Below are 21,940 nucleotides of genomic sequence, written 5' to 3'. Positions count from 1 at the left end.
TTTGTTAGTAACTTCTAGAGGAGTTAACCTTTAACACACATTAATTCAACTAGCAGCTTTCATACAATTGAATGCCTGTTATTATTCAGTTTCAACTTCTTACAAGGAACTTGGAAAGGAAACAGAACCCAAAAAAAAAAAAAAAACACGCATTCATGAAGAGTGGGTATCATCGTGATTGTCCTCTCGATTGTTTAACATGGCTGGAGAGTTACAAGCAGAGTTTTCAGCCGTTACAGCACCAATGCTTTCATCATCCAGACTCTCAAATAGAGACGAGAAGGACAATGGGTTAGAAGTAGAGCTAGCCTTTCGAAGGCCTTTTATGGCTTTCATTGCAGCAAGGGTGCTTCTATATACATCCAAGGTTTCATCCCTGAGATTTGGTGGATTGTCAGACGATGTGTTTGCGGTATTCAGCTGTGATTTTGATTCGTCTGGTGTGGTGGCAGTAGCCTCAATGACTTCTGCTTCCAACGGGAAGAGAAGCTCAAGATTTTCCTCACATTCATGGACTAGCCTTGTGAGAGATTCTGTAGTAAAGAAAGGTTGATGAACTGCAAGTTGTGTGAAAGGTTGACGCAACAGTCCCCCAGTTCTTTTATCATACTTCTTCAAAATTTTCAATAGTCCTATCAAGCCAAAAAAACAGAGAAAATAATTTCAGAAACTGAAGCAGCTGCACTAAACCATCCCATGTCGAATATAGGAGAAAGCAAATTAATGATGCACCCTAGAAAAATAATGTTTAATCAGCATCATCTGCGAGGCAACAAAGTTCTTACAAACCAAAGTCAATAGAACATCACAAATGTAGTTGCTGACCTGCAAAATTTAGGGAGCTATAATTTTTAAGGAGCACCATTTCCCCGTGAATGGTGACAAAGTCCTTCCGAATTTCCATCATTTCCTCGCTAAATTCACTTTCAGAAGTAAAAGCTCCACCAGTTTTCTCCTTGACTCGCTCAATTCTGTCCTTCAGCTCCTATTGTAACAAAAAGAAGAAAAGATCAAAATAGCCATAGTAGCATAATAACGTGGGGCCTTGCCATCCTAAATATGCAAAACATCATCCATAGAATTCTTCAATGACAGGTCATTTGGTTCCATCAAGGAAAATACTGAACAAATCATTGATGCAAACAGAATTTATAATGATTATAGTCTAAAACCTTCATCAAATCTCTCTTATCAACAAAATAAACGAGTACAATGAAAATTTTGATTGATAAGATAACGTAATCTCAAATACACCCACATAAATACCCTCAAACAATGAAAAAAATGCTCCTGTTATAATCAAATTCATTCTAATTCATTCCACTATAATCATTGACAAAACTAACAGACTCTAAATACACAGACAGCAACATACATATTCTACTATCCAATCAAAGGTCTCTCCTTTCCCATGAAAAATATGTCCCTTTAGGATTTTCTAATCAATTAACTCCAATTCAATGTTCATTGATAAACAAACAAATTTCTAAATACACCTATACAAAAATATGATTTTGAAAACAAAGTTGGCAAAATAACGGTACCTGAAAACGGATGACAAATTCTTCCTCCTTATCAATATAAAAATCATTAAACTTTTCAAGCTCTTCTCTGAGAATTCTGACAAACCAATCTTGTAACCGATCCAAAGACCAGCAGTTACTGCTACTGCTGCCCGTACGATTATGATCATCATCAATAATAACAACAACATCAACGGTGGGCGTTGGCTGTGAATGGGGTTGAAAGTCAGCCGCAGGGAAGTGTTTGAGGAGCTTTTTGAGAGGCTTGTAGCACAGAAACTTGTCCCTCCACTCCGGCAATGTCTCCTTCAAGTGGGTTGTGAATTCTTTGCCAAATTTCATTCTATTTGATTGAATTTCCCTTTTTCTCTTTTTTTTATTTAATTTTTTTCTTGGCGATGATAACAAATCACAACGATGATGATCAACTGAGAGAGAGAAGAAAACAAGAAAAGAAAAAGAAAGACACAACCCAAAGGTGGCCGAGGAGGCGGTATTTGGTATCTTTTGGCAGTGAGTGTTTGCATGTGTGTATTCGGATTTGAGGCATCGTTGGATTTGACATTTCTTTTTGCTAATGACATTTTGCTCCCTAATCTCGTGTTTTCGGATCTTCCTCTTGAGTAAGCTTTTATATAAAATTTACCTTTTTATTGATATTATAAATAGAATAAGACTAGTAGTCATGAACTTGATTAACATTAGGATAATAAATGTAACTCAAAAGTCATCTGCAAAAATTAGAACAGTCTTCATGAAAACCAAAAATCAACTCTCACAATGATCTACTTTCATTTTTATCGAAATGCTCAGTGGTCCATTTATATCCAGAGATCTATACAGCAATGAACAAACTGTTCAACTCATAAAAAATATACTAAAAGAAATTAAGGGGCCAGGATAGTTTCGTTTTATGAATAGGTATATCAACGACTGTGGAAAACAATAAACTACAAAATGTCAATTTTCTTAATACATACTCTTTAACAAAATTAATGAAATCCTACTAAATTTCCTTGTGCGTAAAATTAGTCACCAAATTTAGTTGTATAATATTAAATATGGATCGCAAGCCCCTCTTCTCTACATTTTCGTTTCCTTCTGTTCTCTTCTCCACTCAATCATTCAGAAACTAAGTAACAAACTAAACAGAAAAGGAAGAACATTATAGATGAAGTTTTAAGATTATTCAAGGATTATTGTCACTAAAACATAATAACAAAACGAACATATTCAAACATCAAAAGAGAATGCCGTTAGGAAAAGTAAAATGAAAATTTTGCGAAGGTGAAACACAAAAAACACTTCTATATGGCATGCAGGGCCTGAAGTACATCTGCCTTCAAATCTTCAAAATCTTCCACTCCAAAGCTAAAGCGAACCAAGTTATCCATAATCCCATACTTGAGCCTCTCCGATTGGCTAAGGTCCCAATACGACATTATAGCTGGCTGATCAACAATGCTCTCACAGCCACCGAAGGATGGAGCAATATATGGGATTTTCAAGGCATCAATAAATTTTATGGTGGCCGTTAGGTCTCCATCCACCTGCATGTATTATGAACAGTGAATGTTCAAAATTCCACAAGAAGGTACTTCTGCGAATAAAATGTGAATCACTGCTACAAAAAGACACACACCTCAAAACTAACTACCCCACCAAAACCAGTCATTTGCTGTGTGGCAATGTGATGCTCAGGATGACTCTTCAAGCCTGGATAGTGAACGCGCTTCACCTGCAAATGATATTTCACATAAGCTCTTGGAATACAATAATTACTAGGAAATACAAGTGCACAAACTATCAAATAAAATTTCAATAATTTTAACATTTTTAAGATCGTATCGTCAATAAAGAGTAAATGGTAATATAACCCGTCAACAATCAGATGAATATATTGTTGCTTAACACACCTATCAGCTGCACTGCATGTAGAGAGAGAAGTTTACAGTGGAAGTGAATGCTTGGCTATATTAGTAAGATGTACCTAGTCGTGCTAAAAACCAAAAGTTTTGTAGAGAAGTTGTTATTAAAGTTCAGAATACATCACATTCATTAAAACCCCCATCAACATGGTTAATTATTTCATAAACCCAACTAAGGTGCCATTATAAAAACACAAAAGAAATGTGATAAATAGCAACAATACCTTTGGATGTGCCTCTAAAATCTCGGCCATCCTCAACGCAGTTGAATTTTGTTGCTGTACACGAAGATGCAATGTCTTCATGCCTCGAATGATCAAATATGCGGCATTCTGTCAAAGGAAACAAAATAACATTAATATCTCCAGACTTAAGTTGCATGGAAGTTTCAACGAATAAGATATAAAGCCAGAAATCCTCAAAAAACAAGTTAGCAGCATAATTGAAACACCATCCAAACTCATATTCTTGAGTAAAAAAAGTCTCTCATTTTCTGGGTATATGCCAACTAAAAACCCTTAAGACTGATTAATACATTTACTCACCGGGTTGAGAGCACCACCCAAAACATGATGCAAATTACGAATTTGTGTAACTAACTTCCCTGAACCACTAATGCTCCCAGCAAGGACCTGTACAGAAATATTAGTTTGTTCAGTGATCAAATTAAAGAAGATTGGCAGAGTGGTAGCGGATCAATGCAAGCTGACTAACATCATTGTGGCCACCAATGAATTTTGTTGCAGAGTGCAGGACAAGATCAGCACCAAGGCTGAGGGCCTTCTGATTGAGAGGTGTGGCAAAGGTTCCATCTATGCAAACTATTGCTCCTTTCTTATGGCAAAGATCTGAAACCAGTTTGACATCCACACATCTCAGGAATGGATTGGTTGGAGACTCAGTGAAGAATAGTGAGACCTGCATGAAATTACCACATCACTCAACTTAGTATGACCAGTCATTTTCAAAGTACATCAAAAGATAGAATTAAATGGAGAAAGAAAAAAAAAATTGGCATATTTCTTCACTACTGACATTGTTATTGTTGAGTGCTGCCTCCAAACCTTCCATATCAGCTGGGTCAATCACCGTAGCCTGCATATCAGACAAATTGAAAACATATGTTGAATACCGGAAAACTTTTGTTCCAGAGTACCAGAAAACTACCCTATGTTTCCAAACATCAAATACCAATGACCTAGAAAATATTTTCTGTCGTCAAAGCACAAAGCAACTGCAACCTAAATGATAGCATAAGATGTACCGTGATTCCCATTTTGGGCAGAACAGTCTCAATGAAAATCCTAGTCTTCCTGTAGCAATCAGTGGTTGTCACAATATGCCCACCGGCTGGAACCAATGCCAACAACATGACTGTGCTAGCACACATTCCAGATGCCATAATCACAGTTGATTCAGCCCCCTCAAGTGCACTAAATTGAAAAAAGAAACGACATGGCGTCAAAAACATTCAAAACATATCACTGCCAACGAAGTACTAAAACTCTATTTAGTCAAAGAACAGATTAGCAAACCTTATCTTCTCCTCAACGACCACAGTTGTTGGGTTTCCATACCTCCCATATTCAAAACTTGCACGACGTTTCTCCTGCCACAAGACCATAGAAACAGCATTAGCATCCATCCCAACTTCCTTAACAATAACATCTTTAATAAACCACTTGGTCAAAACTTAAATAAAATGCATACCTTGAAATCAATAAGCTCAGCAGTTTTCTTAAAGAAGTAAGCAGAAGTATTCACCACTGGGGTAGTAATTGCATCTGTTACTATACCACGACCTAATCTTTCACCTAAAATTGACAGAACCCAAATGTTACAGATTCATGCATTAGCTAAACATCACTCATATTAGCAACTTAATTAATCACCTAGACAAGATCAATAATTTTGGAGAAAAATCATCTTAAAAAATATATGAAACTAATATCCAATACATTTATTGCTGTCCGCAACATATAAATATCTAAAAACACGAATTAATAACCACATAAAGCATCGAAAATAGAAAAATAAAACTAAGTACAAAAGTTTTACCGGCATGAATTGCAAGGCTCCCATCGGAGCTCAAAAACGAAGCCTCGTTTTTCAAATCAGCGAGGGCCTCCAGATGTACATTTTTCAATCCGTCAACAAGCGCGATGTCATCGCCGCTCGTAATCTCGACGGGGACGGGCGGGGCGGGGGCAGCGGAAGCTGCTGCAGCCGCCGCCGAGTTAGAGCCGGAACCCACACCGTTCGACCACGAAGCCGCCACGATTTGCGCCACGCCGATGTTGCTGCAGTTCCTCCTGGCCTTCGTGCTAAGCTGGCGCACGAAGTTCGGCGGAAACCTGAAAATCAGAGACGACAGGCCGCTAAACGACGCCGTCGACGCTCCGATGACTCGCGCCGCCGAGATCCTCGGTTTATCAAACCGAGCCGAGCCCGAGAAGTCGGGATCGGAACGGCACTCAAAAGACGAACAAGAAGAAGAGAAGGACAAAATTTTTTGACTCGAACATGAGGACACGGCCATTACGACGTCGTATTGAACGGCGGCTTTGCTCTCTCTGTATTCTATGATAAGAACACAAGTCAGAAATGAATTTGAAGATCATATGCGACGAGGTTTACGTCTTTTAAATGCGCTTTGCATTGTCGTTTTCCTAATTTAGAGTGTTTGCGGGCAATTACTGGAATTAAATTTAACTAGGGTTAGGTTAAGGTTGTGTCAGAGGGTTGGTGGATGAGTGGCGGACGGAGACTGGTTGGCTGTAGATTTTTGGATGGTACCGCGACGGAGCACATTATTGCTAATCTTACACGGGTTCTGTTTATAATTAGGTGTGTGTAATTAGATTAGTCAAAGGTAATTAGTTAGATGGTAAGACAAGGAAGTCCAGTCAAAGTGTTACAACTTAACAAGCTGTTATTCTATTTTCGTATTTTTATTTTTGAATAATTTGTGTAAGAAGTGCATTGCCCACTTTGTGACAACACAACGACATAATACGGTAGAATAAGGCATCGTCATCAAAATTAATGTAGTTGATTAATAAGATATAGTAATATTGTTCACTCATTAAAGCATTTATTTTGAGTACAATTTCAATGTCCCTTCATATAAATAATTTGTTACCATATGTCAATATTAATATTTGTATTTAATTAATTTACCTTATATTTTAACTGCGATAATTTTGGATAAGTTAAATTTAAGTTGTCAATTGGTTCCTTAATTTGTGGATTCATGGAACATGATGTAGAACATACTTATGCTGGTTTTTTTTTCAAACTTGTAACTTTAAATTAAAGCTCCATTTTAAAGTTTGATGTTATTCAATAAAAAAGTGTCTTGAATATTATTATTTTCACAACTTGAAATTTGTATTTAGAGGCTTATTGATTTTTCGAATAATCAATATTTATTTAGATATATGAATTTCTTCAAATAAGTACAGTTAATCTTATCATTATTGGCGTATGTTATTTGGCATAAAAATATGTAAATTCATATTCCACCTTTCTATTTACAATATTATTGTAAATCTTAACTTGTTAAGGTGCCCACTTTTGTTGACTTATGTATATTTATAATAACAAAAGTAACTAAATACTCACCTAATTGAGTACTGAGTTGGTTAAATATTGTGTCGATAATAGACAATAGAAAGAGAATAGGAAAATACTTGGTGTAAAGAAACACGAGAGAAGCACAAGAGAAAAACAAGAGAAACAATGAAGAAATAGATAGAGAAAGAGAGTGGATACATAAAGAGAAAGTAAAATTCTTTCGTCTTTCTTTCGTGCTTCTCTCTCTCCAGCACTACTCAAAGGAATATACCCTCTGTCCTACATAAAGATGCTCAGGTGGTCAAGTTGTTTATGTTATGGTTGGTGCCCACAATGACTCAAAGTCCAACACTGAATTTGGTCACTCAGAATGTTACAGTTGGTACCATCAACAATGCTCAAAGCATGTTATCCGATCAAATCAATGTACTTTGCATAATTCAAACATTCTTGTTGTTTTCTTTCGTTTTTTTTTTTTTGGGACTAAACACACCCATCTTGAAAATGAAAAAGATTTAAATTCCATTTCTGTATTCTTTTAATTGAAATCAAATTTAAATACGAAACGTTATAACTTGTAATACTAACAGAAAATAAGAAATACATTAATCATATGTCTATAAATGGTAATTTGGGTGATGCATTAATTCAAGATAATTTACACTCATTGTAGAAATAACTCGAAACAATTGTATTGCATGAAACTTAATTATATAATATAAGGGAATGATCTTATTAACAGGATAATATTCTTTGTCTTTTACGTACATAATCATGCAAATTTTGGGAAAAATAAGAAAACAATCTGAGTGGATTGATTGAATATCGAAGAATATTTCTATGCAAACTTGAGGCGTAATCCAAAAAACAATAGTTTCTTAGAAGAATTTTGAGGTAACAAATTTGCGACTAGACATGGCCTTTTTTTTTTACATCCACAAAGAGATGAGAAGTACAAGAACCTAAACCCACTACTAACCGTAAATGAATCAGAACTATTGAGATGGATGGTGCCTCTGATTCACTGGACACCAATTGTTACTTTTTGAGGAAAAAGGAAAAAGATAAAACGAAAAGACGCCACTGCATTCATTGCGGTCCTAGTATATTCAAACAAGGCAACGCAACATCAAAAAGATAAAATGTTATATGCGCTGATGAATTCGGAAAGCATTATCTATGCGTGGTTTATTGGTGGGTCTTTGTTGGTTGATTAATTTATTTAACTGAGTTGTCATTATTTGGTTTATATGCAATTTTATGATTGTCTGTACACTAATATATACAACTAATACGATTGTTTTGTAGCAAAAGCCAGCGACGTCCCTTCTCTCATGTTTAAAGAAGAGGGGGGAATGGAACCAACAAAGTGTTAGCTCCTAGAGATGGCAAAACTTCGGGCCGGGTCTAGGTTCGGACCGGATTTTTATCCGGGTACCTGAATTTTATATTTTTTACTATTATATATGTATATATATTTTATTTTTTGGTAATTTTATAAATTTTAAATTTATTTCAATAAAATTTGACATGAAAATATAAACTTTAAATGTTTAAAATTTTATATATGTATAATAAATGAGTCAAATAAATAAATATTTATATTTTATAATATTTTTTTAATAAAATTCGGGTTCCGAGCTTATCAAGTGATGCTCAAGTCCGACCCGGCTTCATACCCGGACCGAGTAATACCCGGCCCACAACGCCCGGGTACGGTCCGAGTCCGGACCGGGTGGGTTTTTTTACCACCTCTATTGGCTCCACTGGCAATGGAGTCCCCTTAAGTGGCTTGACTGGGTTTGCTCCCCAGTTCGAGTCGCAGGGAAGTCGCCTTTGTTAGGAGAACTTGTGCCTCCCGATTCGAGCGGGGACATCTAATCTGAGTTGTGGTACGTGTTTAAAGGTGTCTTCCACAATTAGGACCCTCCTCAAAATATCTCGTGGTTAAGATCAAAAAAGAAAGAAGAGGGGATGGATTTCTTTCATTTACTATCGGCGACATTTCGTTTCACGTCTCTTTTTTTTTTCCTTAGTTCATTTTTTCTTAAAATTTTCTCTCATTTGTTTGGTTACATCTATTCAATTGAAACTCTTGTATGACACATGGTTTGTTTAGATTATTGACAAGAAAGTTATAATTGATAATGTCTTAATAGCCATGTGCATACAAAGTGAGGATCAAGCGAAGTGTCTAACTGCACACGTATCAAGATTTGAGATAGAATCGTGGCCCGTGGGCCACACAACACAATTATCTACCATCTCCGTGGATCTTGACTCGAAAATCTTGTAGTATATCATCTACTTTTTCTGAAGGGTATATATATATTCTGCAGTAAAAGATGCTCACAGTCACAGACGAATGCCTCTGCTAATGATGCATATGTTTTGGAAATTTACCGTTCTCATTTGCATTGTTCATTGAATAATTTGACTGTTAGTTCAAAACTACAGACTTAACTTCAAAGCAGCCTTTTGTGACTTTTGACTTCAATACGAGGCATCAAAGTTGCTTCTCAATAAAGGCCTGTAAAACGTGTGATTAAACTTAGTGTGATGATTTTCTTAAACAACATGTAAATATCTTTACGACTCTTATTAATTCCAAGTTTTATAATTTTTTTTTCCTTTTTAACAGTTTAACGACGGATCAATATAAATAAAGATGAAGTAATTTTTCATTAGTGTATTCTAATCTAATAAGAGAGAAATTCTAAAATACATTAGATGTATTACAACTAATTGATGTATGAATGACATGTGTAGTTAAATTTAATACAACCACCACTAGCATGACGATTTTTCAAAATAAATCACACATGTCATAACATTATTTATTTATTGTAAAACTGACATGATATCTCATATGTATTCTAAAATTTCTCCCAACAAGGAAGTACGCCGCCCTCAATTAGAAGCCAATCAAGTTATTTATTAATTTATGTTCGACTCACTGATGACATATTAGAAGCATGTAACACGCTGTGAAACCCTTGTGATTCTGCAGCAATTAATTAAATAGTTATTAATTTGCACAAGTTTCAAATTAATCCGGAGCGCGACATAATTTTATACTATAATAACGCGATCGCATGCAGCACACCGTTGATTTAGAAAAGGAAAGTCCAACGGCAGAGATGAATCATACACCCAAAACCCTAATAACGTCACAAGAGTCTCTCTCATATATAGTCAAGTCTCTTATTCCTTGGCTCTTCGTCTATTATGCATAGAGTCGCCGTTCCAACTCCCAATCCAACAAATTTTAAGTAATAAGTCAACTTCAGCAAATGCAGCTGCTCTTACTGCTTGTAAGCTGAGGGTGGGTTACATACTTTTATTATTCGCTATTATTGTGAATATAAATACCCACTTCACTTTTAGTTTTTTTTTTTTTTAATTTTAATTTTTGGTATTAGATTTGGTTAAGTAGCAATTATCAACTGCAGAATGCACAAGTACTGAGGCACCGAGAGTGAATAATGGAGTTCTCGGTCGCCTAATCTTATTGAATGTGCAGAAAATGAAAGCCAAAAGAAAGGGATGCGCTTTGCAGCTTCAACTTGTTCGACGTGTTTTTGCTGCCTGTTCATGCCCTTACATTCTTTTATCTCTTTCCTTTCCTACTTTAATTTTCTCCAATCGATCTGCTTCTGCTTCTGCTTCTGCTTCGCGCACACAAATATTTATATATGGAATCATCGAAGAAGCAGAGATAAACGGATTTGGATCCTCTCCTAATTTAATCTTTGTAGGAGATTTAGACATATGGTAATTAAATAATTTTATGGACAAAATTAAATCTATTATTGACTTTCCTTAATAATTACAAAAATTCACAGTTTTGGACTAATTAAAATTCTAAACTTACTGTTTTGGGCTAATTAAAGTTCTAGAACTAGCAAACAGAGAAACTGCCGTTAATTTATTTTAATTTTCTTTAATCGTCTTTTTTCTCTTTTCTCCTTTTTTTTTTCCTCTTCTTCAGTCGTTATTTATACATTTCTCTTGGATTCTCCTCTGAACTCTTCAAGAAAGGCTGCCATACCTTCAAAAAAAATTTCAATAAGTAACATTTTTTAAATTTTAAAAGATTAAGATTGTAAAATATATGTATATATTTGTTTGTGATTTTTTTTTTTGTATTTTAATTTAACCGCCGTTAATTTTGTCACTTGTACCCATCCCAAAGCACAAATTAAAAAAAAAAAGTATATATATTTGTTTGTGATAGGAGAAAATAAAGAAATACAAATATTAGGTTATAATTAATTTTTAGCATTAAATACTAGCACAAAGTAAAAGAAATTAATAAATAATCAAAAATCGTTGTGGAACATAGCAGATTAGAGCAAAAGTAGAAACCATGCATGTATGAATATATATATGAGTGATGATACAATTATAAATTATTGTACAAATTTATCTTATACAAATTGATGTGATATTAATTCATTGGTTGATTGAAAATATAAAATAATAAAAATAAATCATGTGGGCGAAGAAATATTTAATTTAATCAATGAATTAACGCCATATCAATTTATACAAAGTAAGTTTGTACAAGAATTTGTGGATATATCATTACTCTATATATATATATATATACAACTATTAGCTTTAGATTGGATTTAGGCAGCAACAACAATAGAATAAATAATACTAAAACAATCGCTGACATTGCCCAATCTCTCTCTTTTATTATGTTGAAGTCTTGTGTCCTGCGGCTGCTAGATTTTTTTAGAGCAAAAGCAAACCAACGACAATGTCTCAAGAAAAGAAAAAGAAAAATAATGATTAATAAAAAAGAAAGAAAAAAAAAAGAGTTAACGGCGTGTGTTTACTAGTTTTTTAGTTAGCCAAAAATGGCAACTTTTTGTGATTATTAAAGAAATTCAAGAATAGATTTAATACTGTTTATAAAATTATTTAATTACCACGTGTCTAAATCTCCTATAAAGATTAGGAAAAATTAGGTTTAGGAGAAGATACAAATCCGAGATAAATATCATATATATGACATATCAACATTAAAAAAACATCCGTAGGATTTGTATGTTAGCATGTGCCATGTGTGTAGTTTGCGGAGTTCAGACAGACAAATGGGCTTCGTAGATTGTCCAGGCCTTTCTCTCAGGATCATATGGGTATATGTCTTCGTTTGGAGTCATCAGGCCTATTAGAAACAAGCCCAAACTAACCAAAACTACTTGATGTTTGGGGTTCCTTTTTAGCGAGTGTATAAACACTATAAATAAAGATATGATGATCTGTTAATTTCTCGGTAGTCTTTGGGGAGTCGCAGTTTTCTCAAAATCGGGCGGGCATTTATTACTAATTGGTTGAACTGAACAGGACTTTTATTCGTGGACATAATTCTCGATAAAGTGCTTCTTTTTTAGGGAGAGGTCTAAATTAGTTGCATAAGATGGCCCATTTTGATTAATTTGTCGATAATTAATTTCAATTTAAATTGGTGGCCTTAAAAAAAAAAAAAATTAGTCTAATCTTCAACAAGATTTCTTTGACGTTTGAACAACTACTTTGATTATTAGATTAATTTCAAGAGTTTTCAATTAAGTTGAATTTCTTCGAAAGCAATAATGATTGCTTTTATTTTCTTTTTCTTTTTTCGGAAATTAAATCCAAATGAATAGATAGATGAGTTAAATGCCTTCCCAAGTAGCAAAAAATCTTGATGTTGAAGTTGAAAACTGAGCCGTATCCGTAAAGGTTTAATTTTCCATATTTATTGAGGTTTCTTTAGAACAGAATTTGACCTGTATCCATAAAAGTGGCTGATTTTTATTCAATCATTTACCTAGCCAGTAAGTAGCCAGCTAAAATCATTCACTTCATCTATTTTTAAACGTACATCTTGGAAATTAATAGTTATTTACGTTCATGCTCCTTTTTTTATATTTTTTTTAAAACATAAAATACATATCCGTATGAATTTTTTTTTAAAAAAAAAACTGCTTAAAAAAACCTAATATGTTGCATTGGCTTGAGATAATAATTAAATAAAAGCTCATCTCATACTACAGCTTTCGATCAAAACTTGATTAAATTAACATGCGGGAGTGATCGATGACTTACTTCTGAGTTAATGTGTTCATACAAAAGTTTATCCAAAACAATTTTAACAGTTGTACTCTTTTCAGAAAACAATATATAGTAAAATAATGTATTTATTCTTCTGGAGGAACGATGACAGATACATAGCATGGTTTCTTTCCGCAATTTTTCACTTTCTTTGACATTTTATGTCACTATCTATTTATTATCGCATTTAATTTCACAAGAAACCGAAGCCACGGGCTGCATTCAACAAGCAAGCAATGGTACAAAAGTTGGAGTTGGACTTGCAGCAGAGACCTTAAAAAAACTTTTATTTTAAATCGATGCAATCCCAAATTGTACACTGTGTCTTCGCGGAAATATAGCCAATGCATTAGTGAGTGGACATGGAAAATGCCCGTCACCCCCCTCTCTCTTTTTTTCTGTTCTAATACACTCCAATCAATACCCCTTATGCGTTAATGGTTTGCATACGTAATAAACCTATTTGAAGGAAGTGGCTTATTATTTCAGCGTACCAAATTCAGACACACTGATAAAGATTAAGTCAGTGTGACAAATTCTGAAAAAGTTGAAGGATTAAAAAAAGTAAAGAATAAGGAAGTATTGGGACGTTTCTAAAAAATTAAGAGGTAGTAGTGTGAGGTATTATTAGGCTGAAATGCAGGGGTGTGGTGTGGGTATGGGATTTTCCTTTTTTTTTTTTTGGTGGCTGAAAACTGGGGACATGCATAAATGTCAAAGAGGGAAGAGGGAAGCCAAAAAAAAGCTCATTAAATAAGAACAGTTGGGCGCAGTCGAGGAAATTTATGACCCATGTGATGAGCAATCGAGCATTGTGTGGTGAAATAAATGTTCGTGTACGCACAAAAGTGAGAGCAGTAGAATGAATGGAAGAAAGGATCAGTTGATGTGTGTGCACTTTTAATTTAATGTAATTTTTGCTTTCAAACGGGGCCAAAAATTTCACTATTATTATTATTATTATTATTATTGCTCCACCACTATCAACACAGCTGGCTTCATTATCCATTCATTTAATGGGAAAATAACATTTTATCTTTTCCTTTTTTTATTTTTATTTTATTCTGCAAATTCTCAATTTGTGGACGACGAGACTGACTTGCCATGTTGATATGTTTCGCGAGGTTTAATTTTTTCTGGTAATTTTGCATGCAAAGTATTCTTGACAAGACTGCACCAGGTGACGAGTGATTTGGATATTTTTTTAAATCAAAGACGGCTTTTTGTCATTCAATCGTCTACTACAAAAGCACATAAGCATGCATCGGTGGCTTCTTTAAAAAAAAAAAAAAAAGATACAGAGACCCCAACGTTTGAATAAAAGAACTAAAATTTTTTTATATTTAAAAAAAAACATTCAAACCTCCATTAGTTAACGAAAACCGTTTCTTTTAACAGAAATTATAATTTTATAAGTACAATTACCATTATACCCTTATAGTATATTAAAAACTAATTGTTCATTGTCCAATTTATCCCTATATTATTAATAATATTACGAATATAACTTCATTACCCAATTTTTCCATTTAATTTTTGATAAATTTTCTCTTCAAACTAAATAAATTTAATTCATTGCTCAAGAATAAAAATAAATTAAATTGATTATTAATATAATAAAAATAACAATTCTCCATATGTCAATCATTTAAACTTATATAATCAACAAAATAAAAAAAAATTATTTACAACAATAATTAAAAAATCTTAATTGTACTAAATAACATATCCAATAGACATTAAAACCATCAGTCCAGTAAATTGATAAAGAAAAGAAATAACAAAAGTAATTAGCAAGAAATCTCCAATAAACCTAATCGGACAAATTAAGAACTCTGTTCATCAAACAACCATAAACCAAAAAAAAAAAAAAAAATTCTCGTAATCATTTATTTATATTCTTGCACATACATCACATATGCATCAAACATGCTAGAGAAGTTAATTTAGTAAAAAAAATGAAAATTAAAGAGAAAAAATAGGATTTAAGAGAATTGAGCCCTGGATTCCACAAGCAAGAGCAGCATCCAAACGCGAGCAGTTCCAGCAGCCAAACGCGAGCAGTTCCAGCAGCCAAACGCGAGCAGTTCCAGCAGCCAAACGCGAGCAGTTCCAACAGCCAAACGCGAGATTCCAGCAGTTCCAACAGCACAAGCAGCAACCAAACGTCGATCGCGAGCAGATCCGGCAACCAGACGCGGTCTCGATTGACGCACGAGCAGTTCCAGCAGCTTCCGGTAGCGTGACCAGTTCCAGCAACTTCCGGCAACCCCAGCAGCTTTCGGCAAGGCAAACCGTGAGTGTATGTTAAAAGATTTGTCTGGAATCAGTGTGTGTGGGGTTTGTTTGTCCGTGTGATGTATGTGTGGGTTTTTAGTCAATTCACTTGTTTTTAATTTGTAATTACGGTATTAACCTTGTAATGATTTAACGAAACGATTTCCGTTAATCAATTGGGGTCTGTGTGTCTTTTTTAAAACTTTAGGGAGTTTTGTGTCCCTTACTCAAACGTTGGGGGTCCCTGTGTCATTTTTTCTTTTTTTTTAATTAAATTTTTTCGGACACAATTTCTTTTCTTCTTGATTTAAAGTTTTCAGAAATTTTATATGAAAATTTACAGAGGGAAGTGAGTGATGGGTTGGAGACAGAAAAAGGCGGATCCAAAAATTTGATTCATAGGAGGAGGCAACACGTTATAATAAAAAATAAAAAATTATAAAATTAATTTCAATATCAACATCTTAGCCCACATATATATTTTCAAAAAATTAAAAAAAAAATATTTTTAAGCGGCCTTAATTACCCACAATCCCTTGAGTGTAAATCTGCCCTAATTATATCGATTGATACGAAGAATAAGGGTAATTTGAAAAATAATATCTCTATTGATAAGCACCGAGATAGGTAGAAGTATCATTTAAAAACAATATCTCGGGTGCACTAATTTTATCCTTGTTTGTATGTTGCTCAACTCTAATAGTTTATTCAGTTGTCGTTTATTACAATGCATTATCCATCAATAACATTTATAGTATGATCTACGTAGACAGTTACAACCTACGTCTGATCATTGTTAAACTGTGATCGGTTCAAACTACAAAGGTTGTGTTGTGAAAGTCAAAACGAAAATGTAAAACTTGTAATATACAAAATATTCTATGAGTGATGATGCATGCACAAATTCTTCTATAAATTTATCTTATATAAAGTGACGTGACTTTAATTCATTGGTTGAATGAAAGTATAAAATAATAGAAATAAATCATGTGAGCCAAGAGATATTCAATTCAACCAATTTTATCATGCTACATCAATTTGTACAAAATAAATTTGTACAAGAGTTTATAACTATATAATTACTCAATATTATATATAAGAGTAATGATATAGCTACAAACTCTTGTACAAATTTATTTTGTACAAACTGATGTGGCATGATAAAATTAGTTGAATTAAATATCACTTGACCCACATGATTTATTTTTATTATTTTATATTTTCATTTAATCAATGGATTAATGCTATATCAGTTTGTACAAAATAAATTTATACAAGAGTTTGTGGTTGTATCATTACTCTATATATAAGGGATGTAATAATTTATTAAAAAAAAAAACACTAAAAGATGTTAATAGAATAAACTCAAACGATACATGGGGACCACCACATTGAAAATTTTGACTGTCAGCCGGTGGATCGATCGATGATTTGCTTCTGCTGCAGGGCAAAACTAAAAGCTCGCTTTCTACTTGACCCATGCATGCACTTGTTCTTTAAAAAAATGTACATGAAGGGTGCTGCACAGACGTGCATGCCTTCTTACAATCCCTACAGTAGCTGTTCTTGCAAAATCTCAGCATATGACGTGCCAATTAATACTAGAATTATGATGTGCATATGATGTAGAGAAAGATGATAGAACCTGAAATTGAGCTGAACCCCGACAACACTAGCAAATAATGAAAGTTAATTAGTGGAGCATGTAGTCAAACTCAAAATCGGACCCTAATTAGGTTAACTAGAGAATCCACAACAACATTATACTCCCTAAATGTGTGCGTTAAGGGACAACAATTTCAAACTCAAAAGATTTCAAATTTTAATTAATTTATTAACTTACCTAATTAATCACTTCTCTTGTCTTAATAAAACTCGTTCATTCAAAATCTCGAGTCTTAGGTGTTGGTGATCACAAGAGATATATTCTTAATTAACTTCATCATATGTATTAAGCAAATTATATGTCTAGGTAATGCAAAAGATGTAGCCTTTAATTAAAGACATAAGTATTGCCAAATTTCGATGGTCAAGAAAATATCAAGTGTATAAGCAGCTACACGAAATGGAAAAAGAAACAAAAAATTAATTTCATGGAAAGCTCAACAACGCTGCTAGAATATAAACATATTTCCTTAATTGAATATAACTTGTTGACAAATATTCGAGCACATCTTCCGTGGGCACACGCACAAAATTACAAGAAGTCCAAATCATATCTATATTCTCAATCAAATTAATACAATAGTTTCTAGGGATTGTAAAAAACGACTCTACACATGTATTTGAATGGTCTAATTTAATAAAAGTCACTTATAAATATTGAAAACTACGAATCTTAACAATTATAGGAATTAAGTGGATTTGATAAAAAGTACTTAAATCAAGAGAGAATCTTTATTTTTAATCGATTCAAAGGCGCCGAGATGAGGTCCAAAAAATAATTCTTGATCAATTCGAAACACCAGACATGATTTTTATACTATATATATTTTAAAAAATATTTAACCCCAAAAACTTAGGCTATAAATAAAGTAAGACTTGATATATATTAAAGATAAGTCTTTCACATCAATAGAATTTTAATAAAAATTGATGTTAATAATATTTTTCAATATGTATGACATAATCGTGATATATATTTGCTAAGCTACCAACTCTAAAATCAATCTATTCCTATCGAGCCATAATTGAACCTGTGAAGAAATAATGCTTAGCAAAAGCATGACACACCAAAATTAGGGCATGCAAAGTTGTCACAATCTTAGTTTGGTGCCCATATTTTCTACCAACGAATGGTACGTTTATATGTATATATAAACCAAACACTCAGTTTCTTTATTACTTTATCAAAATTAAATGAACATTATCATTAATGCATTAATTTCAAACTCAGTGACTGCATGCAGCTACACCAAATCAAAAAGAAGAATCAGCTTGGGAATTCCCCCTTAGATTTCTATGAACTATCATGACAATTCATCAAATCTATGGACGTCTCATAAAAGTCGCAGCTTCACTTAATTTCTATTTTATTTTTCTTTATATTATTGTTTTTTCAAAGTATATATATACATGAAATCAACAGCAACACACACACACACATTGATATAAAATCATTATTTTTCTTGATTGTGAGCAGAATGTGACATGAAACCAACAGCAATAAAGTCTGCAATAAATACATCTCTTATTGCACCTCTCAAAATTAATATTTGTACAGAAATTAGTAGTCTTAAATACACCAAGAAAAATTACTTCTGGCAACTCTCTGATCACTTAAAACACACTTCTTTGGAGTCAATTTTGATCTCCATTGGACTACTTCAAAGATTATTTAAAATAAAAAATAAACAAGAAGAAGAAGAAGCAAAAGGAGACTTGGAGATTGCCATTGACTTCACTCAAGACACGTGCAATAATAGTTGAGCTATGAACATTTCACTTGAACTTGTAATTTCTTGCTTTCATGCAAAAGCTAGTAGTAATACAGAAGCAGCAGAGCAGCACTGCGACTTTTTTCACTTGAATAAACTATTAAATGACTAAACTGTGGAAACAACAAAACCCTAATTCTTTGGCAGCTGCAGAAACATTCCCAATAGTGTTTTAGTTCAACAATATTGGAAAAGAATTAATGATCAGGCTTCATTATTCTTGGATCAGAAACTTATTATATATCTCTTAGAACATTGGTGAGCTAGATGGAGATGAATTCACCAAATTGAGAATGCTGTTCCAGTAATTCTTGTTATCTTGATAATAATCACTGCCACTATCACCACCATCACCTCCGCCACTATTCTCAGAGTCCTTGCCACTGTCAGATAAGCTCGGCCGGTCGCCGATGGAATCATTAAGCAAAAGATTAGTGAAACCCTCCTCCATTGTACTATTGTTAACCCGAAATGATTCATCAGGATTCCATGGCCCTTCTGCCGCTGCTTCCATTGAAATTGCCATATCATGATGATGAAGAGTACTTGAAGTAAATGATAAAGAATTTTCAAGTCCTAATTTATTCCAATCTTTCTGCAAATTATTATTTTCACCTTCTTCTTTGATCAAACTAGCTTGATGATCAGATGATCCTGAACTTCCCACAAACTCAATCATACTCATCATCATAGGCGGCGCCGAGTTGTTATTATTGTTATTTTCAGAGAAAGTAACTGTAGATGTTGGAGACTCAAGATCACCACCAATACCAGTCCAATTATTAGCTGAAGTTTTGTTCACAATGAACTGAGCTGAAGCCGAAGCAGGAGGCGGAACAGAAGATGAAGAAGCAGAAGGAGGAGGAATTAACCCCAGCTGAAAAGAATGTGAACGAAGCTTTGATTCTCGAACAAGTCTAGCTTCAGCTTCAAGCCGGGCACTTTCCCACTGAGCCATGTGGCTAAGATTGGCAGAATTCTTGTTTTGACCGTCGCTTGAAAGCAAAGCATCATTTTTTGGCTTGTGGGTAACTGGATCAATCCCCATCTTAGCTAGCCTCTTCTTAAGATGCGTGTTCCAGTAATTTTTTATCTCATTATCTGTTCTTTTTGGCAAGTGAGTGGCTATTGCCGACCACCTGATCACCAAAAGACAAATTAAAGCACCTTTTTTTGAAAAAGAAAAAAAAACATAATGCAGACAGAGGCTTAAATTTTCCTAATAAAAATTAATAAAAAACCCTAGAAACCATCAACTCCCACCAAACAATTCTCAATGCTGTAGCCATCTGCAGACAAAAATGTCTCATTCATTTTAATGTTTGAGGTATCAACGAGAAAACTGAATCATTTTCTTTTCTGTGCCTCGTTTCCTTTCGAATTTATTTGAAACCAACCGAGAATTCTGAAATTGCATGGTTTCGGATTAATTAAAGTGAGGTTCGAATCCGCTCACACTAGAAAGGGTTAAAAAAAAAAAAAAAAAAATCTATAGAGAAGTATGTATAATTAACATACAATAAATTCTACTGGAAATGTTAATGACAGTCACGAATGTCAACGAGATTGATGCTGATTACAAAGAATTTTTTTGTTTGTTTTGGGGTTACCTATTTCCTAAAAGGGCATGAAGTTGAATGATGGTTTGCTCTTCTTGTAAACTGAACTTTCCCCTTTTAATATCAGGTCTTAGATAATTGGTCCATCTAAGCCTGCAGCTCTTGCCGCATCTTTGAAGCCCTGAAAAATTGAAAATTCACGAAAGCAAATGAGATGAAAAGTTTACTAAATATAAAATTTGGTATAGAGCCTTTAGCTAGGGGAAGTGATAATGATGATATATATAATCTCACCGGCTTTCGCAGGTAAGGCACGCCAGCTGCCATGGCCATGCTCTTCAATGTAAGCTAAGAGTTTTTGATCTTCTTCAGGAGTCCACGGCCCTTTCTTCAAGCCAACTTTGTCACAGCAAGGTGACCTACCCATTTGGCTCTTGTGTAAAGATTTTGCTCTTGCTCTTGCCCTCAATTCTATGTATCACAAAGAAATTATAAAAGAAACACTCATGAAGAGAGAAGGTTGAAAGGGAAGCTTTGTGTTTATAAATAGAACAAGAGGGAAAGGGCCCAAGATGCAATAAATAGGATAAAGAAATTAATTTTCAATAGAGTTTATGTTAAAATTACATGACATAAGTACCCTTTACGTCACAGTATTGTGCAGCTTTTGGTTTAATTTTATTTATAAAAGGGTAACGAAAATATCCTATACGGGATTAATTTGAAGGAATTTTTAATTTTCCTAACTATGGTTCTATGGACAAGGTAATGTAATATTTAAATGGGACCAAAATTAAATCTTCAATATGCCCAAGTCTGTTTCAAATTTTTTTGTTGCTTCACTACTGTGGTGATGTCCTTTTCATTGCCCATTGATGTCTTTGCTAAAATGGATTTGTTCATGGAGATAGAGCTACTTGTATGCTAGCTAGAGAAGGTAATTCTTATAGGCTTTTAATATTTTTAATATTCCCAAATTAATATTTTAACCTCATACCTCTGCAAGATATGGTGGAGACACAAAACGTAAAGTCATAAATCACCAAGATTTCTTTTCCAAAAAAAAAAAAAAAAATCACCAAGATTGAGTTTGCCGATTAATACATTTTTTTTAAATCACGCTAATCTCATCTTTTTCCATTGTAATCAATAAAACAATACACACACACACACCAATGAGGGCATCCTTACTTTAACAAAGTGAAGATGTTACTAATTAAGAAAAAAATATAGATTTCAATACACTAATAAATAAATAAAAAATTATAGTTTTCAATATATTAAAATCTTTTTTTAATATATTTTAATGATATCCTCACTTCATTAAAGCCCTCAAATTCTTGATTATTGTAGACCCGATTAAAAAATTTACATAATTTAACCAGACCTAGGATTTTTTATAGAACCTATATATAGCATCTTGATTTCTTTGCTTGAAAAAAAAAAAAAGAAATTGATTTAATTTAATTTTTCCTTTCAGCGAAACGATTTATCTGACAAAACCAACCCCATGTCCATACTCTAGATGTCTT

General features: G+C 33.7%; 3 protein-coding genes across 3 annotated transcripts; all 3 read right to left on the bottom strand.

Moving 5' to 3' along the window:
• Nucleotides 1-40: 40 nt before the first annotated feature.
• LOC18039009 (SPX domain-containing protein 4) lies at nt 41-2,457 on the bottom strand. Its single transcript, XM_006431142.2, has 3 exons — nt 1,545-2,457; nt 826-985; nt 41-632 (listed from the first exon to the last, which is right to left on the bottom strand). Exons 1-3 carry the CDS (start codon nt 1,863-1,865, stop codon nt 154-156), a joined length of 960 nt encoding a protein of 319 aa, XP_006431205.1. The 5' UTR covers nt 1,866-2,457; the 3' UTR covers nt 41-153.
• A 231-nt stretch (nt 2,458-2,688) lies between these two features.
• LOC18038986 (cystathionine gamma-synthase 1, chloroplastic) lies at nt 2,689-6,134 on the bottom strand. The gene is made up of 10 exons (XM_006431141.2): nt 5,510-6,134; nt 5,162-5,265; nt 4,987-5,060; nt 4,716-4,884; nt 4,487-4,546; nt 4,166-4,369; nt 3,997-4,083; nt 3,676-3,783; nt 3,166-3,261; nt 2,689-3,073 (listed from the first exon to the last, which is right to left on the bottom strand). The coding sequence occupies exons 1-10, from the start codon at nt 5,988-5,990 to the stop codon at nt 2,831-2,833; spliced, it is 1,626 nt and encodes a 541-aa protein (XP_006431204.1). The 5' UTR covers nt 5,991-6,134; the 3' UTR covers nt 2,689-2,830.
• Nucleotides 6,135-18,780: 12,646 nt separating this feature from the next.
• LOC18038985 (transcription factor MYB16) lies at nt 18,781-20,941 on the bottom strand. Its single transcript, XM_006431139.2, has 3 exons — nt 20,703-20,941; nt 20,460-20,589; nt 18,781-19,988 (listed from the first exon to the last, which is right to left on the bottom strand). Exons 1-3 carry the CDS (start codon nt 20,833-20,835, stop codon nt 19,097-19,099), a joined length of 1,155 nt encoding a protein of 384 aa, XP_006431202.1. The 5' UTR covers nt 20,836-20,941; the 3' UTR covers nt 18,781-19,096.
• Nucleotides 20,942-21,940: the final 999 nt, after the last annotated feature.

The sequence above is a fragment of the Citrus clementina genome, unplaced genomic scaffold (genome assembly GCF_000493195.1).
Source record: "Citrus clementina cultivar Clemenules unplaced genomic scaffold, Citrus_clementina_v1.0 scaffold_6, whole genome shotgun sequence".
NCBI lineage: Eukaryota > Viridiplantae > Streptophyta > Magnoliopsida > Sapindales > Rutaceae > Citrus > Citrus x clementina.
The sequence above is the reverse complement of the archived record's forward strand: the minus strand, read 5'-3'. Positions and strand labels throughout refer to the sequence as shown.